The 21,080-nt window shown below is 39.9% G+C and overlaps 1 protein-coding gene across 2 annotated transcripts in view; it reads left to right on the top strand.

The window, feature by feature from the left end:
• Erlin1 (ER lipid raft associated 1) overlaps window positions 1–21,080 on the top strand; it is a 35,326-nt gene extending 14,246 nt beyond the window's left edge. The window contains exons 8-12 of one of the 2 annotated variants that reach the window (NM_001106353.1): window positions 6,774–6,832; window positions 8,374–8,465; window positions 15,485–15,574; window positions 16,887–16,966; window positions 18,877–21,080. In NM_001106353.1, the coding sequence (NP_001099823.1) occupies window positions 6,774–6,832; window positions 8,374–8,465; window positions 15,485–15,574; window positions 16,887–16,966; window positions 18,877–19,098 (543 nt within the window). In that variant the 3' untranslated portion in view covers window positions 19,099–21,080. The remainder of the gene's footprint in view (window positions 1–6,773; window positions 6,833–8,373; window positions 8,466–15,484; window positions 15,575–16,886; window positions 16,967–18,876) is intronic. The other variant, XM_006231441.5, reaches the window with a different exon arrangement.

Genomic DNA, 21,080 nt, shown 5'->3' with positions numbered 1-21,080 from the left:
CCCAGTCCATGAGCAGGGAGGTCTCTCCACCCTCTCATGTTCTTTAGTTACTTTCTCTAGTGTCTTAAGTTTTCACTTCTCTGTTAGGTTTATCCCTAGTTTTGGCTTGTTTTGTTTTATCCTATTATGTTATCCCATGCCCCCTTCCAAATTTCTTTCCTGCGAAGTTCATTATTAGTATATAGAAAACATAATGACTCTTGCATGTCAACTTTATATCCTGCTACTTTTCTAAAATGTTTATAAGGCCTAAGAATTTCTGAGAGTCTTTAAAATCTTTTAACTTTAGGTTAAAACATGACTTCTTTTCATGTTGATATGTTTATTAAGGATAACACATTAATAAAGGAATTCTAACAAGAAAGTTATGACTTGGAGCACTATACTGAGTAAGGTGTAGAGTGGATCCCCTTGTCTCAGTGTATTTTCTCTATTCATTGGGTGGATGTCTTACAGAACTGTCTGTCAGTTCCTTAGCCCAGTTGTTGATTAGGTTATTTGCTGTGCTTTGCTTTTCTTGTTTTGTTTTATTGTGTATGGGCGTTTTGTCTGCACATATGTCTACACCATGTTGTGCCTAGTGCCCTCAGAGGCCAGAATAGGGTGCCAGAGTCCATAGAACTGGAGTTAGATGAATGTTAGCTGCTTTATGGATGACTCCTATCCCTGGTGGTTTGCCTTTTATTTCTGTCTCTTACCAAAAGTGAAGAAGTTAGATACGCTACTCTATTCTCATAGCAGACTTCTTGGACCTCTGGCTCCTACAGTATTTCTGCCCTCTCTTCTGCAATGTTCTCTGAGCCTTGGGTGTAGGAATTACTTTGTAAATGTATCAATTGGGCCTGGAAACCCCATGATAAGTTTCTCTTTGCCCTTTGACCAATTGTAGCTCTCTGCAATTGTCTGCTGCAAAGATAAGTCTTACAGCATTTTAGTGACTTCTTACATTGTGTAAGGCTAAGTTAGATAACATTAAGAAACCATTATCTTCCATTAATATTCTTAGAAGACATTGATTCATGTGAAATTTGTTTTAGCATTAATTATGAGGTGGGGCTTCAATTCCTCCCTATCCCAACTGCATGGTGTCAGCGAGCTGGGTTTTTTGGGTTACCTCTCCCCCCACACCTTTCTACTTCATGTTTTGCCAATAGCAAAGATCTTTTGAGTTTATATTTTTTATTTTAAAAAAAATCATATAAAATTACTATAGTCTTGAAATGTGTTGGTTTTTTTTATTAATTTTGTCTTTTTATCAAAGTACTTTTAAAATATTTGGAATGAAGTTTTAGACCTTCAGGTTTGTTTGGTTGTGTTCACTTTTTATTGAATTTTAAAATTTGGTAAGGTAACACATATGCAGAAATACTGGCCTTTAATATTTCTGCCATTATTATTGATATTTTTAAACTATCCATTACCTAAATTGGTGTTTAATTTATAAAGTATAGTTATGAGTTTACTTGATCTCACTATTTTTTTTGTTTCTTTTAGAATTTCTGATGTAGGAGGAAATTCATACCCCAAATGAAACTTTGTTGAATTTACTGTCTCTAATAAGTTTTGCGTTAGTTTTTTTAAGTTAATATAGTTATATCAAAGTCTTAATTTTTTTTCCTCCAGACATAGTGATTTCCTGGTTTTCAGGTCATCCTAGTTAAGTTCTCTTTGTAGTATTCATAATTACTTGAAAATTTCTCATTCGTTTTCTTTTTTTTTTTGTTGGTTATTTACATTTCAAATGTTGTCCTTCTTCCTGGGGAAGCGCCCTCATTACATTTTGTTCGTTTGTTTGTTTGCTTGTTCGTTTCCTGTCTCTTTAAAAGTCTTCATTCCATGAGCTCAGTCTTGCTTTGCTGCTCACTGTTGTATCCAGCGTCTACGGAAAAGAACAGATGGTACAGAGTAGATTTCTGTTGTCAAGTAGTTCTGGCTGTTACTCGTCTCCTTTTCCTGTCATTATTATATCCCACTTTTCTTCTAGAAAAATTATGGTAGCAAAGTAGAATAGTGAAAATGGTTATACTTGATTTCTGTGTTATTTAACAGAATGAGTTATTATATTCTGACACTGAGTTTAGAACAGGTAAACTCATTTCATCAGCTTCTTCACCATTCCTACCACTGTGTGCATGCATGCGTACACATGTGCACCCTTGTGTATGTGTTTGTTAGACATTGTTTTTTGATACATTGTCTTTGTTTCCTTAAATATCTTATGGTTCAGTTAACTCCTGGTATCTGCTATACTGAGTATGATGTCTCCCAAGATTGGCAAGCTTGTAGCATGTTCTGCCTCAAACATCAAATTCTTTAAAAGGTCCACTATGAAAGTCTCAGAATGAAACCAATTATTTGTACAATTACTACACACACACACACACACACACACACACACACACACACACGATATTATTTTATTCTTTTTATAAGACTGGAAAGATAGTTGGCAAGTCTTTAAATATAGTATGTCTGTGCTTCTCTCTGAATCATAGTCATCCAGAATGGAAGTTACCTTTATGTCTGGTGTTCACACTGTGAAACCTGATTCCTCATAAATTCTGGTTCTACATTTTTGACTTCTGAATTTGCCACTGAATTGTCCTTATGACCTCGCAGGCCTTACTTTGATGTTTGTTGTCCCAGAGAATCTTATTCCATCCCACATGATGCTCATGCTAGTATGATAGCCCTCGGCTATCTGTAGGTATACAGATCTGATTATCCCTTTCACATAGGAAGTGTTGTTGCTTAAAAGTTCTGTTTTTGTTTGGTTTGCGGTTCTAAGGCCCCAACCCAAGGACTCCCTGATGCTAAGCAAGCATTCTACCATTGAACTATAGCCCCTGATCCACTTAAAGATATTTTGAATGCTTGCTCTTAAAATCTTTGTCCTTGACCCTCTGAGTGGTGGGGTGTTATGGTACAGAGTCTCTAATCCATTAACTCCTCTCAGGATGGGTCATGGCTGCATCTCAGTCACCTTAGTTTTTGTACCTTACTAATCTCTAGACGGGGCACAGCCATATTTGCCAAGGGTTTGGGTGACCCATGTGTACCTTATAAAGGATTTCTGCTGTTCATTGTCCCCTTGCACCTACCTCTTGTAGTCCATCAGGTCCAAGAGGACCCAGGCAATCTAAAGAGGAGCCTAGCATGCACCTTCCTCTCCACTAAGCCCCGAGGCAGCTGTTCCACATACAGAGGACTAAGATCACAGTAGGTAATGTGCCTGTGGACCTTAGACGAGAGGTAGAAGAATTATCTCCCTGGAAAGCTGGAGAAACTGTATTTTGGAAAATTGATTGTAAAATAAAGGAACCATTACACAGCATTACTCATCTCTGCATCAGATCTCCCATGAACTTAATCATGATGTGAGAGGTTTCAAGGTGGTTGCCATTCCTTCAAGATCCATATTTGGACTAAGTCAAGCTTATGAGCTCTGCTTTAACATCCAAAGACTGACTCTACCTTTGCCCAGTCTGGGAAACATTTTGCTGTGTATAGATGTTAAATGGTTTTATTCATTCTGGCCATGGAGACTTGTCCAGATGAACTGGGAAGATGTCCTCCTCAGCTGTTCATGCTGTTCAGGCTCATCAAGCCAATTTGAATAATGAGAAGACTTGGGAGTCATTCACCAGGTGTTATTTCCTGGCTGAATGAGAGCCGAATAGTCATGTCTAAGGCTCTCCTTCTCAGAAGGGCAGTGTCGTCCAAGTAGCCTCATGTCGTACTTACTGCTCATCTTTCCCTATGGTTGGTGTACTTTCCCTATTATTGGGATCTTTGGATGTATACATTTTTCTAAAGCAAATGAGTTGCTGCAGGAGTAAAGCAAGAAGCCCATCTGTGAGGGGCTCTGAGGGGCGCTGGTCTCTAGGGGCAGTTTTGAGGCACTGTTATTGAAGTGTTTGACAATTATGAAGTCATTGAAAATTTCCCTGTTCTTAAGTATATTTAATAAAGATAGTCCTGTAAAACAAAGCCAAGAACCAAGCTGCTGTTTTTCGGCAGAAAGTTTGAAGACCTTAGACCAATGGTTCTCAACCTTCCTAATGCTGTGACCCTTTAATATAAGTTCTTCATGTTGTGGTAACTCCTACCCATAACATCATTTCTTTGCTACTGTTATGAGTCATAATGTAAATATATGACATACAGATGTCTGCTATGTGACCCCCCCCCACCAGGGGTTACAACCCACAGGTTGAGAACTACTGTTTTAGACTCTCCTCCCCTCGTCTCCCCTCCCCTCCCCTCTTCCTTTCCCTCTCTCTCTTCCTCTCCCTCTCTCACCCAAACAAGGCAAACATGGCTTAACTCAAAATGCCTGCACTTCTCCAAAGAAAGATCAGTCAAATACTTGATTTTCTCCACCTCTACCTTTATGTTAAAGTGGATAGGCCCACCAGCCTTTTGTCTAGCCAATAGTTTGGATGTTTACCACTCATTCTATATGTTGAACTATAAACTTATAAAGTATTCTGTGTTTGTTCTTTGAAAGCAACTACCAACTTTGAAGCAGTAGCCCCTCCCTGGAGGAAACTTGAGGATATTTTACAGATGTCTGGAAATATGGCCCAGAAATTGGTGATCTCTGTGTCCCAGCTGTAGTAGTAGGGAACTTGTATGTGTTTTCACAGATAGACTGGAGAAGTCACTTGCCTTCATCCTGTTCTTTTCAAGGTGTTTTCTCAAGTAAGGACTAGAAATTGAGCAAAGGAGAGAGACTTTGTTTGTTTGTTTTTGGTCTTTTGTTTGTAAATGAGGAAGCAAGTGACTTTTAGACCTGTACAATGGCAGGCAGCATTTATGTATGTGGGTGTTTTGCCTTCAAGTGTGTCTGTGCACCACATGCATGCTTGGTGCTGGGGAGGACTTCAGATGCCTTGGGACTGGTTACACTTCTGAGCCATGGTGGTGCTGGGAATCAAACTAGGTTCTCTGGATCTCTAACCATTGGACCATTTCTCCAGCCCTCAGAGGCTGAGATTCTTCGGTCATCAGAAGCTTGACAAATGCTTTCTTGTGTGTCTATGGTTGGGAACCTAACTCATGATGCTGTTTCTTGCAGTCTAAAATCCCCTTGTGATTTTTTTCTACAATGCTAAAGAACTCCTTCATTTTATAAAAACTTAAGCAAAAACATGCATTTTTCCAGTCTTTTAAAATAAAGTCTTTACTTGTCTGTACTATGAGCTTAGCTACCAATGGGAATGTTATTTTTACAATAGCCAGGGTTAAAAAATGAAACCTGAGTGAACTGAGAAAGAAAGAATTGTTGGAAAGTCTGGGCTGATGAAGTAAGTAGGCCAGCAAGGAGAGGCGCTTACTGCCTGGTGGAAGGAGAGGACCTGCAAGTTTTCCTCTGACTGTGCCTGCATGTACACACAGAAGTAAATGTAAAAAGGCCTTTAAAAAAATAAGATTCGTGTGCTTAAAGAGTGTTACTTAAACACTTAGCCAGTTTTCAGAGAGAGATCCAACCCTGAGTTATGTGTACGGTATCGCGGTAGGTGCAGGATGTTTGGTTAGCAAATGCAAAGCCTCCAGAGATAAGTTCTTAGTGTGTGAAAGTCAGCCTCCAAAGCAACAGATCCCAAATAGATACTCTTAACTATGCCAAAGTCCACTGTGATTAGAACAGCCAAGTATCAGTAAGGAATGCCTACAGACACAGATAAACTGTGTTCTAAATGGACTCTAGAAAGGAAGAGTGCAAGCTCTGAGTTGCTAGTTTCCTAACGCAGTGGTTCTCAACCTTACTAACACTTGAATACAGTTCCTCATGTTGTAGTGACACCCACCACAAAATTATTTCATTGCTACTTCATAAATGTAATTCTGCTGTTACCAACCATAATATAAAAAATGTCTGATATGTTACCCTGTGACTCTCAAAGGCTATCTGATAGGTGACCCCCACAGGAGTTATGACATATATATATATATATATATATATATATATATATATATATATATATATATATATATATATGTTGAGAACCACTGTCGTAAAACTTTGGGCTGCTTTATACTGCCGACAGATTGTAACTTTAGGACGTGGCCATTGGCTCACTGAACACAGAGTTCAGTTGCATACACCTGCCTGGGACTTCATTGGCTTCTAACATCATTTCCCTCTCAGTCTTGTTCCTTTGACTGATTTATCTTCTTTGGTTTGTAAATTTGAAATAGCAAGCAAAACTCTCCAACTACAGAGGTTTGTAATCTATTTTCTTTTCTTTTTTTTTTTTCTTTTTTCTTTTTTTCGGAGCTGGGGACCGAACCCAGGGCCTTGTGCTTGCTAGGCAAGCGCTCTACCACTGAGCTAAATCCCCAATCCCTGTAATCTATTTTCTAAGAAGAACTGTCCCAGTTTAAGTTCTATCAGGAGTAAGGTGGTTTTTCTGTTGAGGTCAGGCACCATTTAAGTAAACTGGTAGTTCACCTTTGACTCTCGATGTGACAACAGACTATGTAGGTTTTCCAGTGGGATCCTTGTGTAAGTTAGTGGGAACTGTGTTACAATTGTTGAAATGAGTCATCTGAGAAGGAGTGGTTTCTTGGACTTCTGTTGCCTTCTGTTTGGAGTTTTGTTATTCTTAGGTAAGTGCCTGTGTAGCCCAAAGTGACCTTGAACTCCCTTCTGGTCCTCCGGCTGTTATCTTCTCAGTGCTTAGATTGTATGAGTGTATACTCCCATGCCTACTGTGAATACTTATTTCTCATATATATATATATTGGCTTTTCTTTTTTTTTTTTAGGCTGTGCGTGTTACAAAACCCAAAATCCCAGAAGCCATAAGAAGAAATTTTGAGTTAATGTGAGTAACACTCAGGGGGTCTTAATATTTTCTATTTAGAACTATTTATATATTAGTATAACAGTCTAGGGAAAAGATGGAAAGTTTAATCTGTGATTGGATAAATAGCTGTGTTCTGTATTTTAGTAATATTACCTTTTGTATCTTAATTCCCAGTAAATTCTTAATAGATTTCTCTTTATGTGTGGACATTTCCAAAGCAGTGCTCAGAGATGCAATCTGTTATGAAATGATTGCTGGAGATACAAGGAGCTATGATCTCTATATATAAATAAAGCCTTAAATGAAATATTAATAAAACAGAAAAGCCTGTTAATGTCGAAAAGAATGTCCATTTTGTTACCTTATTATAATGATAAGAATAGATAAGTCCCAGGGAATTCAGGGCCCTCTTATGACCTCCATGGCCACTGTAAACACACGCTGCAAGCATTCAGGCAAAACACCCATACATAGTTTTTTTTGTTGTTGTTTTTTTTTTTTTTTTTTTTTTTTTTTTTGTTCTTTTTTTTGGGAGCTGGGGACCGAACCCAGGGCCTTGCGCTTCCTAGGCAAGCGCTCTACCACTGAGCTAAATCCCCAACCCCCCAAACATAGTTTTAAAGGGGGAAAATCTTTTTTTAATGAGTAGATACTTAGTTGGTATAAAGCTTAGGGATTTTTTTTTTCATTATTTTGTGATAATTGCCTGAGTTTGAGTTGACTCCTGAGTCTTTTTCTTTTTAATTTGTCCAGAACTGGGAAGAAAGACATTACATGCCTGACATGGGATTAGTTTCTAAATGTTTTAAAGGATCTGTTTATGATGATACTTAAAATATTTGAAATAGCAATATTCTCAGAGAGTACATATGAAAAGAATAAACATGTTTAGAAATTTTGGCTGTTGGGAAGAAAATAAGAGATGCTAAATGAAAACTAACTACAAAAACCAGGACAACAGTAGATGAAGACTGGGGCTGGGGATGTGACTCATGGCACAGGGCTGACCTGATATACACAGGACTGAGTGCACATGCACACACAGAGACAGGCAGAGAGAGGGGGAGAGAGAATATAGCAGGTGTATTGACTCAGGGTCCAAGGGAATAACAGTACTGCTCTAAGGTAGAATGACCCTGAGTCTTCTTTGTTTTTAGTCTGTCTTTATTGGGCAGAGTTTTATTTCCTCTGATTGATTGTAGAGCTGTGCTTTAAAACCAAAAATCATGAAGTGTCAGGCTGAGAGGTAGATTAGGAATCTGAGCTGCTCATAGAAATAATTTTTTCAAGGATCAGGAAGGCATCTTAAACTTTAGATGATTGCTTCCACTAATGATGAATCATATGGGTTCTCTCCTTCCTCCCTCCTGTTCTCGCTCCCCCTCCCTCCCACCTCCCCTGTCTCTCCTTATTCAGAAGGGTCGTATATGGGACAAGCTTGAGTTAGCCTCTCACACCCGTGTGTTACTGTACCGTATCCCCAGGACCACAAAGGAGGGAAGATGGGAGGAAGATGGGAAAGGCAGAACCTTTTCTGATTTGTATGTTTTACTTCACAGGGAGGCAGAGAAGACAAAACTTCTTATAGCTGCACAGAAACAAAAGGTTGTGGAGAAAGAAGCTGAGACAGAGAGGAAGAGAGCTGTTATAGGTACTTGGATTTTTTTGTGAATCGAATGACTTTGTGTAGGTATTGTAACTTTGTCCTGTTCTTCATCAGTTTCGTGTTGGATAGTGAGGAGACATAAGATTATTAGCATGATGTATAGTGGAGAATTCTGGAACCTTCATTGTACATTCAGATGTCCTTAAACCTTTAAGTAAGTGAAGCCAGTAGGTAATGAAGTGTGGCCTAGCTCCTTTTCAGTTTACGGTATAACTTCACTGTGAGCATGAATCTGTTCATTCGTGAACCCCTGCAGGAGAGTTGCTTTCTAGTGTGTTCTTACTACAGCACCTCTGTGCTGGCTGCTGTGCACACGTGCAGGAATTTCCTAGAGCAGCGTGACTCAGCAGAGGGTCCTAAGCCTTAATGAAACTGTCCAACTCCTGAGAGAATTTAAGAAGTTCTTAAAGCATTTTCACAGTGAATTTTTTGTAAGTTTTACGTATTATTTTATTTATTTACCTTTCGAATGTTGTCCCCCTTTCCGAAGGTCCTCCCTCCACAACCTACCCATCCCGTCTATCTCCCCTCCCCTTTGCCTCTGAGAGGGTGCTCACCCACCCACCCAGTCCCACTCACCTCTCTAGCATCCCCCTTCTCAGGGCATCAAAGCTCCATGGGCCAAGTGCATCCCCTCCCACTGAGGCCAGATAAGGCCGTCCTCTGCTGCATGTGCAGAGGGAGCCATGGACTGGCCGGTGGATGCTCTTTGGTTGGTGCCTTAGTCCCTGGGAGCTCTGAGTGGTCCAGTTCTAACAACTTGTTTTTATTATAGTTTGTAATCTGTTGGTTCCTAATAGATTGAAATTCAAGGAAAAGGTACTTTGGGTAGGTCCTTGAGAAGCAGTGGTTTAGAAAACATCCCTCTGGGCACACTTGTTGAGCTCAGTGTGTGGGTGGGCTTAGGTTTCTCTTGCTGCCAATCTGCCACCTCCCTAGTTCTTCCAACTCAGTGTCTTCAGCAGAGTTTGAATTCTGGGTTCTGATCTCTGTGTTGAGTTCTCCTTTCTCTGCGTCCTCCTTACCCCTTGGAGTTGCCAGACTTCAAACATGCATGCCAGTTCAGTGATGGACAGAGGATCACATAATTTCAATGTTAATATCCCGGATTATTGATAATTATTTATTTGGATTTAAGGGTTAAAGTAACCCTTTAAGGTTTACTGCCTTTACGTATCTTATGTCAGTTCTCTGATGGCTTTTTCGAACTGATTATGGTGTTCTTTGTATTTTTTGATTACTGATCCTTCCCCAGATTTATGCTTTGCAAATGACCTTTTCTTCATTAGTGACTTACCTTTGAATGGAGGTAACTTTGAGATACAGATATCAGATTTTCACATATCCAGTTCATCACAAACCTGGTGGTTTGTGCCTTATTTTCTTTACCAGCTCTTTTGCCTCCACCAGTACCATTTATTCTAAACATTTAAAGTTCTGGGTTTTTGTGTATGGGCCTTTCATTCACAGGGTGTGTGAATGTCAGTGTGACAGATTTGTGTATGGGCCTTTCATTCACAGGGGTGTGTTAATGTCAGTGTGACAGGTTTGGCTTTACTTCTTCCAAATAGTAGCTCAGCTACCTCGACTACTGAGTAGTCCGTTGCTTTCTCTGTTTGAATGCCATTCCTGGTATACGGTAAGCTATTACATGCCATTTGCTCTGATGCTAAAATCTCTGTTGTGTTTTAACTCTTTGCTCTGTCTCCCCTGTTACTTCTTGCTGCTGGAGTTTTTCCTTAGCTGTTCCTCTTGGCTGTAATTGTTAACTATTCTTAATTATAATGTATTCAGCGAGGAGACTAAGGACCAGCTCACTTCTGTAAAATACTGTCAGGATTTTTGTTGGAACTACATTGAATGTACACTGATTTGGAGAGCATGGAAATATTTATGATACTAAGTCTTTCAAATCTCTTCTATTTATGAGAAATGTATTTAAGGAGTATCATAATTAAAGATTAAGGAGATGACTCAGGGTGTAAAATGTAAGCAATTGTGAAAAACAGAAACACATAAAAACCTGGGGTGGGCTTGGTGGCCCGCCTGTAAGTTCAGCCTCATAGGTATAGATGGACTCAGCGAACTGGCAGCAAGACTTTATAGACAAGTTCTGGTTTCATTGAGAAGACCCCACCTTAACAAATAAAATGGAAGAGTCAAAGGGGATTCCTGGTGTCAGCTCTTCCTCCACATGCTGTGTATCCACATGCATATGTTCTATATGTTTGCCCGCACACACATGAGAACTGGAAAAAGTATTCTTAAGGGCCTTGATATTTGCTAGAAATTCATTCTATTAGTACCTGGTGTGTTGAAACACACTATAGTCCTAGTACTGGGGAAGCAAGGCCAGCCTGCTCTACAGAATAAGTTCCAGAACAGACAAATCTACAGAAAAACTCTGCCTCAAAAAGAAAAAAAAAAGAAAGCTGTTCGTGCCTGTGTAGCCCTTTAAATTTTTGTTTGTTTCTGTAATAAGTACACTCTTCTACAAAGGAGCTTTTCTAGCTTGTCATTGCTTTGTGTGGATATTCATTGGTTTTTAGCTAGCCACAGTGCTGAAAATGCTAGTATCCAGAGTGGTATCCTTGGTTTTCTGTGAGCAATCGTATTGTTTTTAGATATCAGTAATTCTACTTTTCTTCTGCATAGAAAGATCACACCTTTCATTTCTTCTTGTTTCACTGCTTTAAGCTTTGGCCTCTGAAAGTAGCAGTGGCAGGCATTGTGCTGCTATAGTTCCATAACAATTGTGTCTTAACATTTGCTATTTAATGAAGTTCCCTTCTGTTCTTTGTTTGTCAAGGGCCTTATTAAGAATCATTGGAACTGGGGCTGGGGATTTAGCTCAGTGGTAGAGCGCTTACTTAGGAAGCGCAAGCCCTGGGTTCGGTCCCCAGCTCCGAAAAAAAGAACCAAAAAAAAAAAAAAAAGAATCATTGGAACTGAATTATTTTCTGTATATGTGGAGTTGATTTTTAAGCTGTTGATATGGTAGATTATATTGTTAGATGTTATATTACTGGATCTTCTCTGTGTTACTCTGTTAAAGCGACATAGTCATTATGGGGAAGGGTCACATATTCTCTTGAAAGGCTTACTAAGAATTTTTACTTTTGTTTCTCATGAGGTCACCTTACAGTTTTCTTATAGACTCTTAGCATGTTTTACTTATTTGTATTTTGTTTGGTGCTGGGATTTGCTGTCTGTTGTGTGCTGTGTTTCTTCCAACTGCAGAATGACTTGAAGAACATTTATTCCCAGAATGGCTTGTGTGTGCTGTATACTGTTTCTTGTCGTGGGTTTCATGGACCCATGACACACTGTGCTTCACTGTGGTTTGTGCTGTTCTGTTTGCTTGTGCTTTGGTGATATCTAACCTGATTTCATTTCTCTATTGCATAAAAGTCTGCTCCATTATTCATTTCTCTTTAAGGCCTAGTAATTTTATTTTTGTTGAAATTTGTCTGTTTTATAGAATACTACAAATGGGGATGTGGACCTGTAACCTTCATGCAGCTTTGAAGCATCTGCTGTTCCCTCCCTTTCCTTACAGTGTTGTTGTTGTTGTTGTTGTTGTTTGTACATTCTTTTTGTTGGATCAATTTTGATCTTATTATTTTTTGGAGAACTGCGTTTGGTTTTGGCTTGCATGCTTGCTTTCCAGTGTTATTTATGAATTTTCTCCTTCTGCTCTGTGAATTTACTCAACAGTCCTTTAAGAAACAAATCCTAGTATTAGATGCTTAAAACCAGTGACTTCCAGGTTTTCCTTTTTTTTTTTCATTTTCTTCCTTTCTTTCTTCCTCTCTTTCTTCCTCTCTTTCTTCCTTCCTTCCTTCCTTCCTTCCTTCGTAGCTTCCTTCCTTCCTTTCTTTCTTTCTTTTGGTTTTGGGTTCTTTTGTTTTGCTTTGCTCTGGTTTTAGTGGAAGCATGTAGGAGTGTACATTTTCTTTTGAGCACTGCTTTGGTCTTGGAGAATTTGTTTAGTGGCTCTTCTTTGGCTTATATGTCTAGTTTTTCTTTTTAAGGTATTTCCATTATCATTTCATCATTAGTCCATGAGTTATATGTATTTTTTTTTCAGTTTTTGGTTTAGTGAGCTTTGAGACTCTACCTTTTTTATTATTGAATTTTAGTGTCAGTTACAGTCAGAAGATAACATTTGCTGTATGGGTCATCAAGTTGTGTGTTGAAATCTGCTCTATAGCCCTTTTCTGTAAATGCCCCACGTGTATAAATATTGTCTCTGTCTGGTGGATGCAGGTTTCTGTGATGATTGACTGCATCGTTTGTGCTCTCCTCATTTTGTCTTTGGTCCTATCAGTTACTGAGAACATTGTGTTAAAACATTCTGCTATACTCATTGTTGACTTACAACTTTTTCTTTATTTTGAGCCTATATCATGAGGGGCATTTACATTTGGGATTGTTAATTTCTCAGGAGGTTTGTTACTGGCTTATAGTAACATTCTTTATTCCTAAACATATTTTATAGCATAAGACTCACGCTGTCTAATGATAGCTGTATGGTTATGCCTCATAACATAGCTATGTTCTCTTGGCTGTTTTCTTGGTGTATCTTCTCATTCTTTTACTTTCAACTTTTCTATGTCATTATGTTTTAGGTGTGTCTCTTATAAACAGCATATAGTTGGATTTTGTTATCTTATCCAATGTGAGAATCTGTCTTTTAACTGGTGAGTTTTAGTCTTTTTATATTTATTGTAGTTGCTACTGTATTTAGACTTGTTATCACTCAATATGTGCTATTTACCATGTATTTTCCTCTACTTCTTTTTCCATTGTGAAGAGTCTGTATTCATTTTATTTCTTTTACTTGACATTCTGTGTCTAGAATGCACAACTAGTCATTACTTGTGAAATGTGTATCTGACTCAGTCAAATCTAAAGTTAAATAGTTTCTTTGTCCTCGGATAATACTTTAAAATGCTTTAACTCTCACCGTCTTCTCCAGTCTCACCTGCCATGGTTGCTGTCACTGTCTCCGTGTTATTTTTAATCTTCTCGCCCCTTACTCATCACTGCTAAGGACTCCTGGAGTGAACATCTGCTTTCGTTTAAAAGTGGTGATCTTTCCCTCGGCTTCAGACAGTTTACTTTTGCCTGCTATTTGGTTGTTTTCTTGTTTTGTTTTTCTAGCATAGGCAAAGCTTGTTCGGTCTTCCTTGGTCAGAAGTGCTGCCAGTTCATCCTCAGATGGTCCATCAGCTCACAGTTCTGTACCACACCAAATTCACTTGTCGTCTGTCTGCCGTATGTGGTTATGAGTGTGCAGCTGCGTGGGTTGTTCTGCTTTTAAAGTCACTGCTCGCTCTCCTGCTCTCCTCACTAGGCTCTGGGCAGAGTTCTTTAGTCCAGCCTCCCTAGAGTTGTAGCCTCTGGAGGTCTTGGTTTTATCAGAAGTCGGTGTGAGTGTACAAGGCTTATCTGGTCCTGTTTGGAGCACTGCTCACATGCCTCTCTTTCCTGTGAAATAACCACTGGGGGCTGCCACCATACAATCCTCAGCTCTCTCTTCTGTGCCACTGGAGGGCTTTCATTCTTGTTTCTGAACTCCCTGTGCATTTTAAGGCAAATTGATTGTTTTCATGACACTTTAGGGCATACCTCAAGTCTACTCTCCCTTGTCTGGAACTCCAAGTCTGGTTGTGCTATTCATTAGTTTCTTCCCATGAAATGCAGAGTGGTGTGCCTCAGTCTGTTTTTAAGCTGGTATAATACAGAGTGATTTCACTCAGTTGAGTCCTGGGGTAATTTATAAAGGATATTGCCTTCTGAAAAAAGAAAAAAAATATTTGGAAAATCTCTCTCTTGTTTTATGTTTTCTCCCAGAAGCCAGAGATAAGATATGCTAAAGTATCTCTTGGGCCCTTTGGGGGTTTCATACCATGTCTACAGGTGTTTTAGTCGTTTATAGAACATGGAATGTGTTTTATCTGACTTAGGTGCATTCTCCCATGTATTTTACATCACCTCTAGGTTGCTTATACCTAGTAAATGAAAGGTTTTTGGAAACAGTTGTTATACTAAGCATTTAGGGAATGATAACAAAAAAAATGTTTATGTCCACTACACATTTTTTAAAATTTCTGAGTATTTTCTATCTGTATTTGGTTGAATTTTCAGATAAGAAACCTGTGACAATAGAGGACTATAGCCTTCATAATCTTCATCTGAAAAGGAAATTTGAGATGTTATTTTAAGGATGGAGATAGAATTTCAAGTGTAATTAGAGCCTTTCTTGTTCGGTCCAGGGAGCTTTGGTTTGGACAGATGTTTACTAAAGCTGTTTAGTTTTTCCTGTGTGCACTTGGATGTGGCAGCTCCTGTGCTCACTGTGAACATTTGTTTCCATAAGTAACTCATTTCCTTCTTTGATAGGGAATGTCATATTTCCTTATGTCATATTCTTGATGGCCCCTTAACAGTAGATCCTGAATGTATTAACACTAAACTGTGTAGCCTGCCACTCAAACCACGGGCTTTCTTTATTGTCTTTTCTTGTTATCTGGCTGTGTACTTTCTCTATATAGGGTTTTGTTTTGTTTTGTTCTTTTCATTTATCCTATGTTATTTATTTTATGCTTCATGGCATATCCCTACCAGATCATGTTCATTAATTCCTACAAAATGTCTTCTTGGTTTAATTTCCCTATTCTGTTTTTCTCTTGCCACCATATGCCCTTGTCCTACGCTGCCATGAGTTTGTATTGCTTCACTTTTGTACCGGTCTTTACCATTTACCTGTGAACCATTGTTCTATAGTCTCATGAAGACTGAAACTGTTAACCTTTCATAATCTTCTTCCCACAAAGCTTGCACTACCAAGATAGAACAGTAAAGAAAGAAGGAAATTCCCTTCCTCTCAAGTTGTTTCTAGAACAGATAAAACCTTGGAAGCAGTTAGCCACACGTAATTTATGTTACACCATGTACTGCTGATTCTAAGTGTGTTTCTCGTTGTCGTGTTCTTATAGAAGCAGAGAAGATTGCACAAGTGGCAAAAATTCGATTTCAACAGAAAGTGATGGAGAAAGAAACTGAAAAACGCATTTCTGAGATTGAAGGTACAACAGTGAAAAGTTGAACTTCTGGATGTCTTGAGCTGCCTCTCTGCCTCAGGACCAGGTCTTGATTGTCTTGTGGGGGAGACCATACGGCGTGCTGTGCTGGTCTGGAGGAAGTAGCTACCCTGATGCTCTAGACAAACACAGCAACAAGAAAGCAAGCAAACAACAACAAAGCCTATAGAATCTAGTTCTCTCTTTAGTCTGTAACTGATGGCTCAGCCTTTCGTTTCCTTTCCTACAATGGGTCTTTTTAGCTTTCACTTTATTTTCTGATGAAGTATAAGAATTCCTCAAAATCTTTTGTTAAAATAAGTATCTAGAGAGGTGGCTCAGTGGTTAAGAACACCGGCTACTCTTCCAGAGGACAGGTTCAATCCGCAGGCCACGTGATTACTGTCTGTAATTCCAGTCCCAAGGGCATCATCTAACATCCTCTGTATACATATGATGTGCAGAGATACATGGCAGGTAAAATACCCATATACATAAAATAAAATGGAACAAAAAGCTTTTAGGCATATGCACGGTAAGGGCAGGAGAGATGACTCAGTGCTTAAGAACACATAGTGCTCTCCCAGAGACTCTGAGAACCCGTATTAAGCAGGTCTGTGTGTGTGTGTGTGTGTGTGTGTGTGTGTGTGTGTGTGTGTGTGTGTGTCCCTCTCCCTCTCCCTTCTCTGTATGTGTCTCTCTCTCACACACACACATACTTTAAGCATATAAATTAAACACACATAATTTTTTTAATGTTCAGAATAATGAACTTAACCACCACCAGTTTGTCACATGAAAACAGCAATAACAACAAATTAGCTGGGGAAAAGACACGGGCCCATTGTAATGAAAAATGTAAAACTCTGAAATCACACAGTGGTCTGTTTATTATTCAGCTAATGCCTTGCATATGCTAATGCAGATAGATGTTCTTAGTCCAGTCTTTATGCTTGTACATAGCTTTTTCTTATCTCTGTTAATTGAGTCTAGATTATGCCTATGGTTGTTTGCCTGACCCCCACCTGGGTGAAGGCTAAGGCTCTAGGTGGTGGGAAGTTGGAGGGAGAAAGAGGACAAAGGAACCACTTAGAACACCAAACGAGTTAACGCAAAAGTTAACAGTGATGAACTTTAATTCTCCTTAAAAAGGAGCTGTCCTGAGGATTCATATTTTTTAAATTGTTAAAGTTATAACTTAAAGTAAGGCAAACAATTGAACTATTAAGAGATAAAAAAAGATACTCTTACCCAAATGTGGGACTACAGTAGCAATTTTCTTTCATTTCAAACATGTTGTTACTGTTTTCTTTGCTAGATGCTGCGTTCCTGGCCCGAGAGAAGGCGAAGGCAGATGCCGAGTATTATGCTGCGCACAAATATGCCACCTCAAACAAGGTGACCGCTCTCATGCCCTTCCCTAGGAACTGTTTCTGGTGTGCATTTCATTTCCTGGGTACTAGTGTATTCGATGTCAGAAAAGGGGAGTGGCCCAACCCATCATCAACCAATTACATAGCCGACATATTGATACCCATTGTTAGGGAGGGAACATTGTCAGTAAAAAGTAAAGACCAGCAGATGCATGAGCACAGGTCAGATGCCATAAAACCGTTCATTTGTCCTGTAAGGAGGGGCTCCGAATAGTTGATGAGCTCTTGAGAAAGTGACAGAAAAAGAGGAAAACTGAGTTGGAATAACTTTCCAGATAGCTTTTCAGAATAGAAGCTGAACTTAGAGTGTTGTTTGCTCTCAGAGCCGTCCCTGCAGTTTCTGGGGTGCGATCCTTTTTCACGGTTGAAGGCTGGCTGTGTGTTATGGTACATTTGTATCCCTAGCCCTTCCTGCCGCACGCCTGAGTGCTGATTTAACATCTTCTCACATGCACATTTCCACAATGTAATTTAGAAACAAATTTGACCTCAGGGGAAACAGAGTGGAATTTTGTCAGATGAAAGCAAGATGGGAAGTTTACACATCCACTGGTACAAGTTGGGAGTTAGCAATCTGGCCAGGCAGAGGCATCAGGATCTTATTATTGGGTTTGAAGAGATGGGTGAGAGTGCTTGCCGCACTTTGAGGGGATCAGAGTTCAATATCCAGCACCTACACTGGGTGGCTCACAACTCCAACTCTAAGGGTTAGATACTGTCTTCGTCCCTTCGCAGCCGTGTGCACATCTGCGCACACAAACATACGTATAAACAAAAATATGGTGTCATTTTTTTAAAATAAAAGACTTTATTATTAAGATCAAACTTATTCTGAAAAGGGTAGTCATTTTATACCATCATGAGAAATGCTACTCAGATATCAGTGTGTATTAAAAGGGCTTTAAGAAGTAATTTAGTTGTGCTGTATGATCAGATCTAATTGCAGTGTTTTGGCCGAGGACCAGAGTCAGCTGGAGAGGGTGGAGATGCCAAAGTGCAGAGGGTGACTGACCACACTGCAAAGGACGGGACAGACGAGCCAGGGTGGATGACCAGAGTAGTCCTGGGGGGATTGAGAAACAATGAGTTCTAAACCAAAAGCAAGAATCCTAGTAGAGAGGCTGATGATGGAGGTCGGGTGATAGAGTGCATGGCTGGGCACTCAGTTTGCTCTCTAACACCACATGAACCTGGGCGTGGTGACGAATGTCTAGCATCCCAGTAATCTGGTGGTAAAAACAGGAGTATTAAAAGTTCAAGGTCATCTTCTGCTACATAGCAAGTTTGAGGCCAGCCTGAAATATATGAGGTCCTTTTTCAAACATTAACAGTTGGTTGAAGCAGTTCTGGTGGGTGACAGACACCCATATTTTCACAAATGATTTAAACAGCCAACTTCTGCATAAAGGCAAGATGCCAGCTTAGGTGATTTCTAGATGTCTAGGTTGAGTCACTGAGACACCTGGTTAAACAGTTGTGGACCTCGGCTTTTCCTTGGAAACCCTAACACTGATTTGTTGAATTGTATACTTCTCTCAAGAGAATCAGAAATCCTGTGTCATTTCCTCGTTGAGTTGAGAAAATGCATGTAAACTACTTTATAAGCTACAAAAGAAATACTGTGTTATTTGATCCTCAATCTATTTTTAAAAAATATGGTATCTGACATTAAGACAGGAGTTTGTTAAAGGAATTTTAGTCAAGAACTTAGCTGTTCATAGGACAGACACACTCCACAATGAAATAGGGTCACTGACAAGCATTCCAAGTTGAATCGTGTTACTCAGGAGAGCACCTGCAGAAACAGTCTTCGGGAGAAAGAGCTGACTATTGCACCAACTGTTCTAATTCTCTTCTCTTATTTACCCCACACAGCACAAATTGACCCCAGAATATCTGGAACTCAAGAAGTACCAGGCCATTGCTTCTAACAGTAAGATCTACTTTGGCAGCAACATCCCTAACATGTTCGTGGACTCCTCTTGTGCTTTGAAGTACTCTGATGTTAGGACTGAAAGAGAAGGCTCCCTTTCCCCTGAGGAGACTCATGAACCCTCTGGAGAGAGCCCCATCCAAAACAAGGAGAACGCAGGTTGATGCAAGAGGTGGAAATGTTCTCCATGTCAGGATGCGACCCAAGGGGCTAAGTGGGAACAGTGGTTATGTGAACTCTTAAGATTCACAGGGAATTTGTCCTCTGTTGTGATTCTCTTGTCATAGTCCTGGTTTGCCAGCTGACTACAGGATAGACCCAGCTGGTCTCTGCAGCCACAGTTTTATCAAGTATCCTGTATGTGTTCCTTTGTAAACCGGTACTCATGAAAGAGGGAGAGTCTGATGCTAAGATACTGCCTGCACTGGAATGTCTAACACTATATAACAAGCTGTGTTTTTTTAAAGCTGAGGTCTATTGAATAATGTTTACATTGGTCCCTGAGGACATGTGTGCTCAGACATTCATGAGCTAGGAGGCCAGAGAGAAGACCTTCAGAAACAGCAAGTTAAAAAAGACAAGTGTCATGAGGCACTTGGGAACCAGGCTCTCTTTAAAGTCTAGTTCCGGCATTCTTCTGTGTGATAACAGCCAGACCTCTGGGTTCCTAGGAAATTTATCTTCCAGTTGAGCAACCATTTACTTGATACAAATTGTACCTTTCTGTTTTCCTATAGTCAGGTTGGTGGCCTGCAGGGACACGCACTTTGCCACCCAACCAGAGGTTCCTCGCAGAGATTCCCAGTCACTAGTTTTTTGCATTAGCAGACTCAGAGACACAGAAAGCAAACGAAATTTAGGGGAGATTAAGCTGCACTGCACCGAAGCTGTGGGGCCCCATGCTTCCTCTGTTCGGTGATGTCCTCCACCTCACTGCCCCAGCCCATGTATGACTAAAGTGCCTGGTTTTAGCCACAAACTGCTTAGATGTCACCTCTTGGCCGACCAAAGCTGGGACACGGCTTTAACCAGACATAGGAACAGTGTGCAATCCCTAATTCACTGCACAGTATTATATCATAATTGCAGGAAGTTTTTATTTTTAAAACTGGATTTGGGGCACATTCATTCACCCCAGCACTTCTGCTAAAGGCCAAGGTTCTTTTGGACTGCCATGGTCACTAACACACTGATCCTCCTCAAAGTAGGTCACAAAGTGTGGTACCAAGTGACCTAGAGAGCATCCTTAGTCATCTTTGTCTCCTTCCCTGGGATGCAGATATCAAAGTTGCTTTTTCCAACTTCACCTTCTCTAGGAAATCAGAATTCTTTTGACTCCCTGGGCAGCCATTGAATTCATTTTCCATGAGAAGACAAAGTTAGCCTGTGGCTTTAGGAGATCTACTTCATCCAGACCTTGGCCCATCACATTAGCTTTCCTGGAATCTTGTGCTGCACTGGTAGACCTGAGTCTGCCCAACTTGTTGACAGCTCTTGTGTATACTGTGTTGAAGCCAGACAGAAAATTATGGGGCCACTTCCTAAAACCTCTCAGCTGTTGATCTCAACAGCAGCTCAAGGGTTGTGCCAAACATTTTACTGAGAAAGGAGAGCCCAGATTTGAAGGGTTTTAACCCCTCTAGGTCTTATAGTGTAGAGGCATTTGTAATATGGAAAAAATAATTTTTCTCATTTAATTACAGAAATTACCTTTAAACAGATTTTGTGTTCTTTGGCCCTTCTTACAAGAATTTTTGAACTATCCAATACTCCTGTTATACGTTGCTGCAGATGTAATGATTGTTGTGGGATATCTGGATCATTGAGCTTTGTGCTTTCATTCCTAGACATGTTTCTTATTCCCATCTAGTGAGATGCTGTTGCCCCAAAGTGATGGTTGTGGGTTTTCTTACCAGTCATAGGCCCGGTGAGGAACAGGGAAGGGCCACTGTGGAAGATTAAAGAAAGCGCTTCCACCTGAGCTCCTTCTGGAGCGAGTGTCCCTGTGCCCACTCGGCGAGCTTGTCTGGCCACCCTTCAGGGGCGCTCCTTTTGGAAAATATACACTGTAATCTTTAAGTCTAAATTTATATGTGAAAGTTAACTTTTTTAAAAAACCTAAATAAAATTATTTTCCTATCAGTGA

Source organism: Rattus norvegicus, chromosome 1, assembly GCF_036323735.1.
Source record: "Rattus norvegicus strain BN/NHsdMcwi chromosome 1, GRCr8, whole genome shotgun sequence".
NCBI classification, from domain to species: domain Eukaryota; kingdom Metazoa; phylum Chordata; class Mammalia; order Rodentia; family Muridae; genus Rattus; species Rattus norvegicus.
The sequence above is the reverse complement of the archived record's forward strand: the minus strand, read 5'-3'. Positions and strand labels throughout refer to the sequence as shown.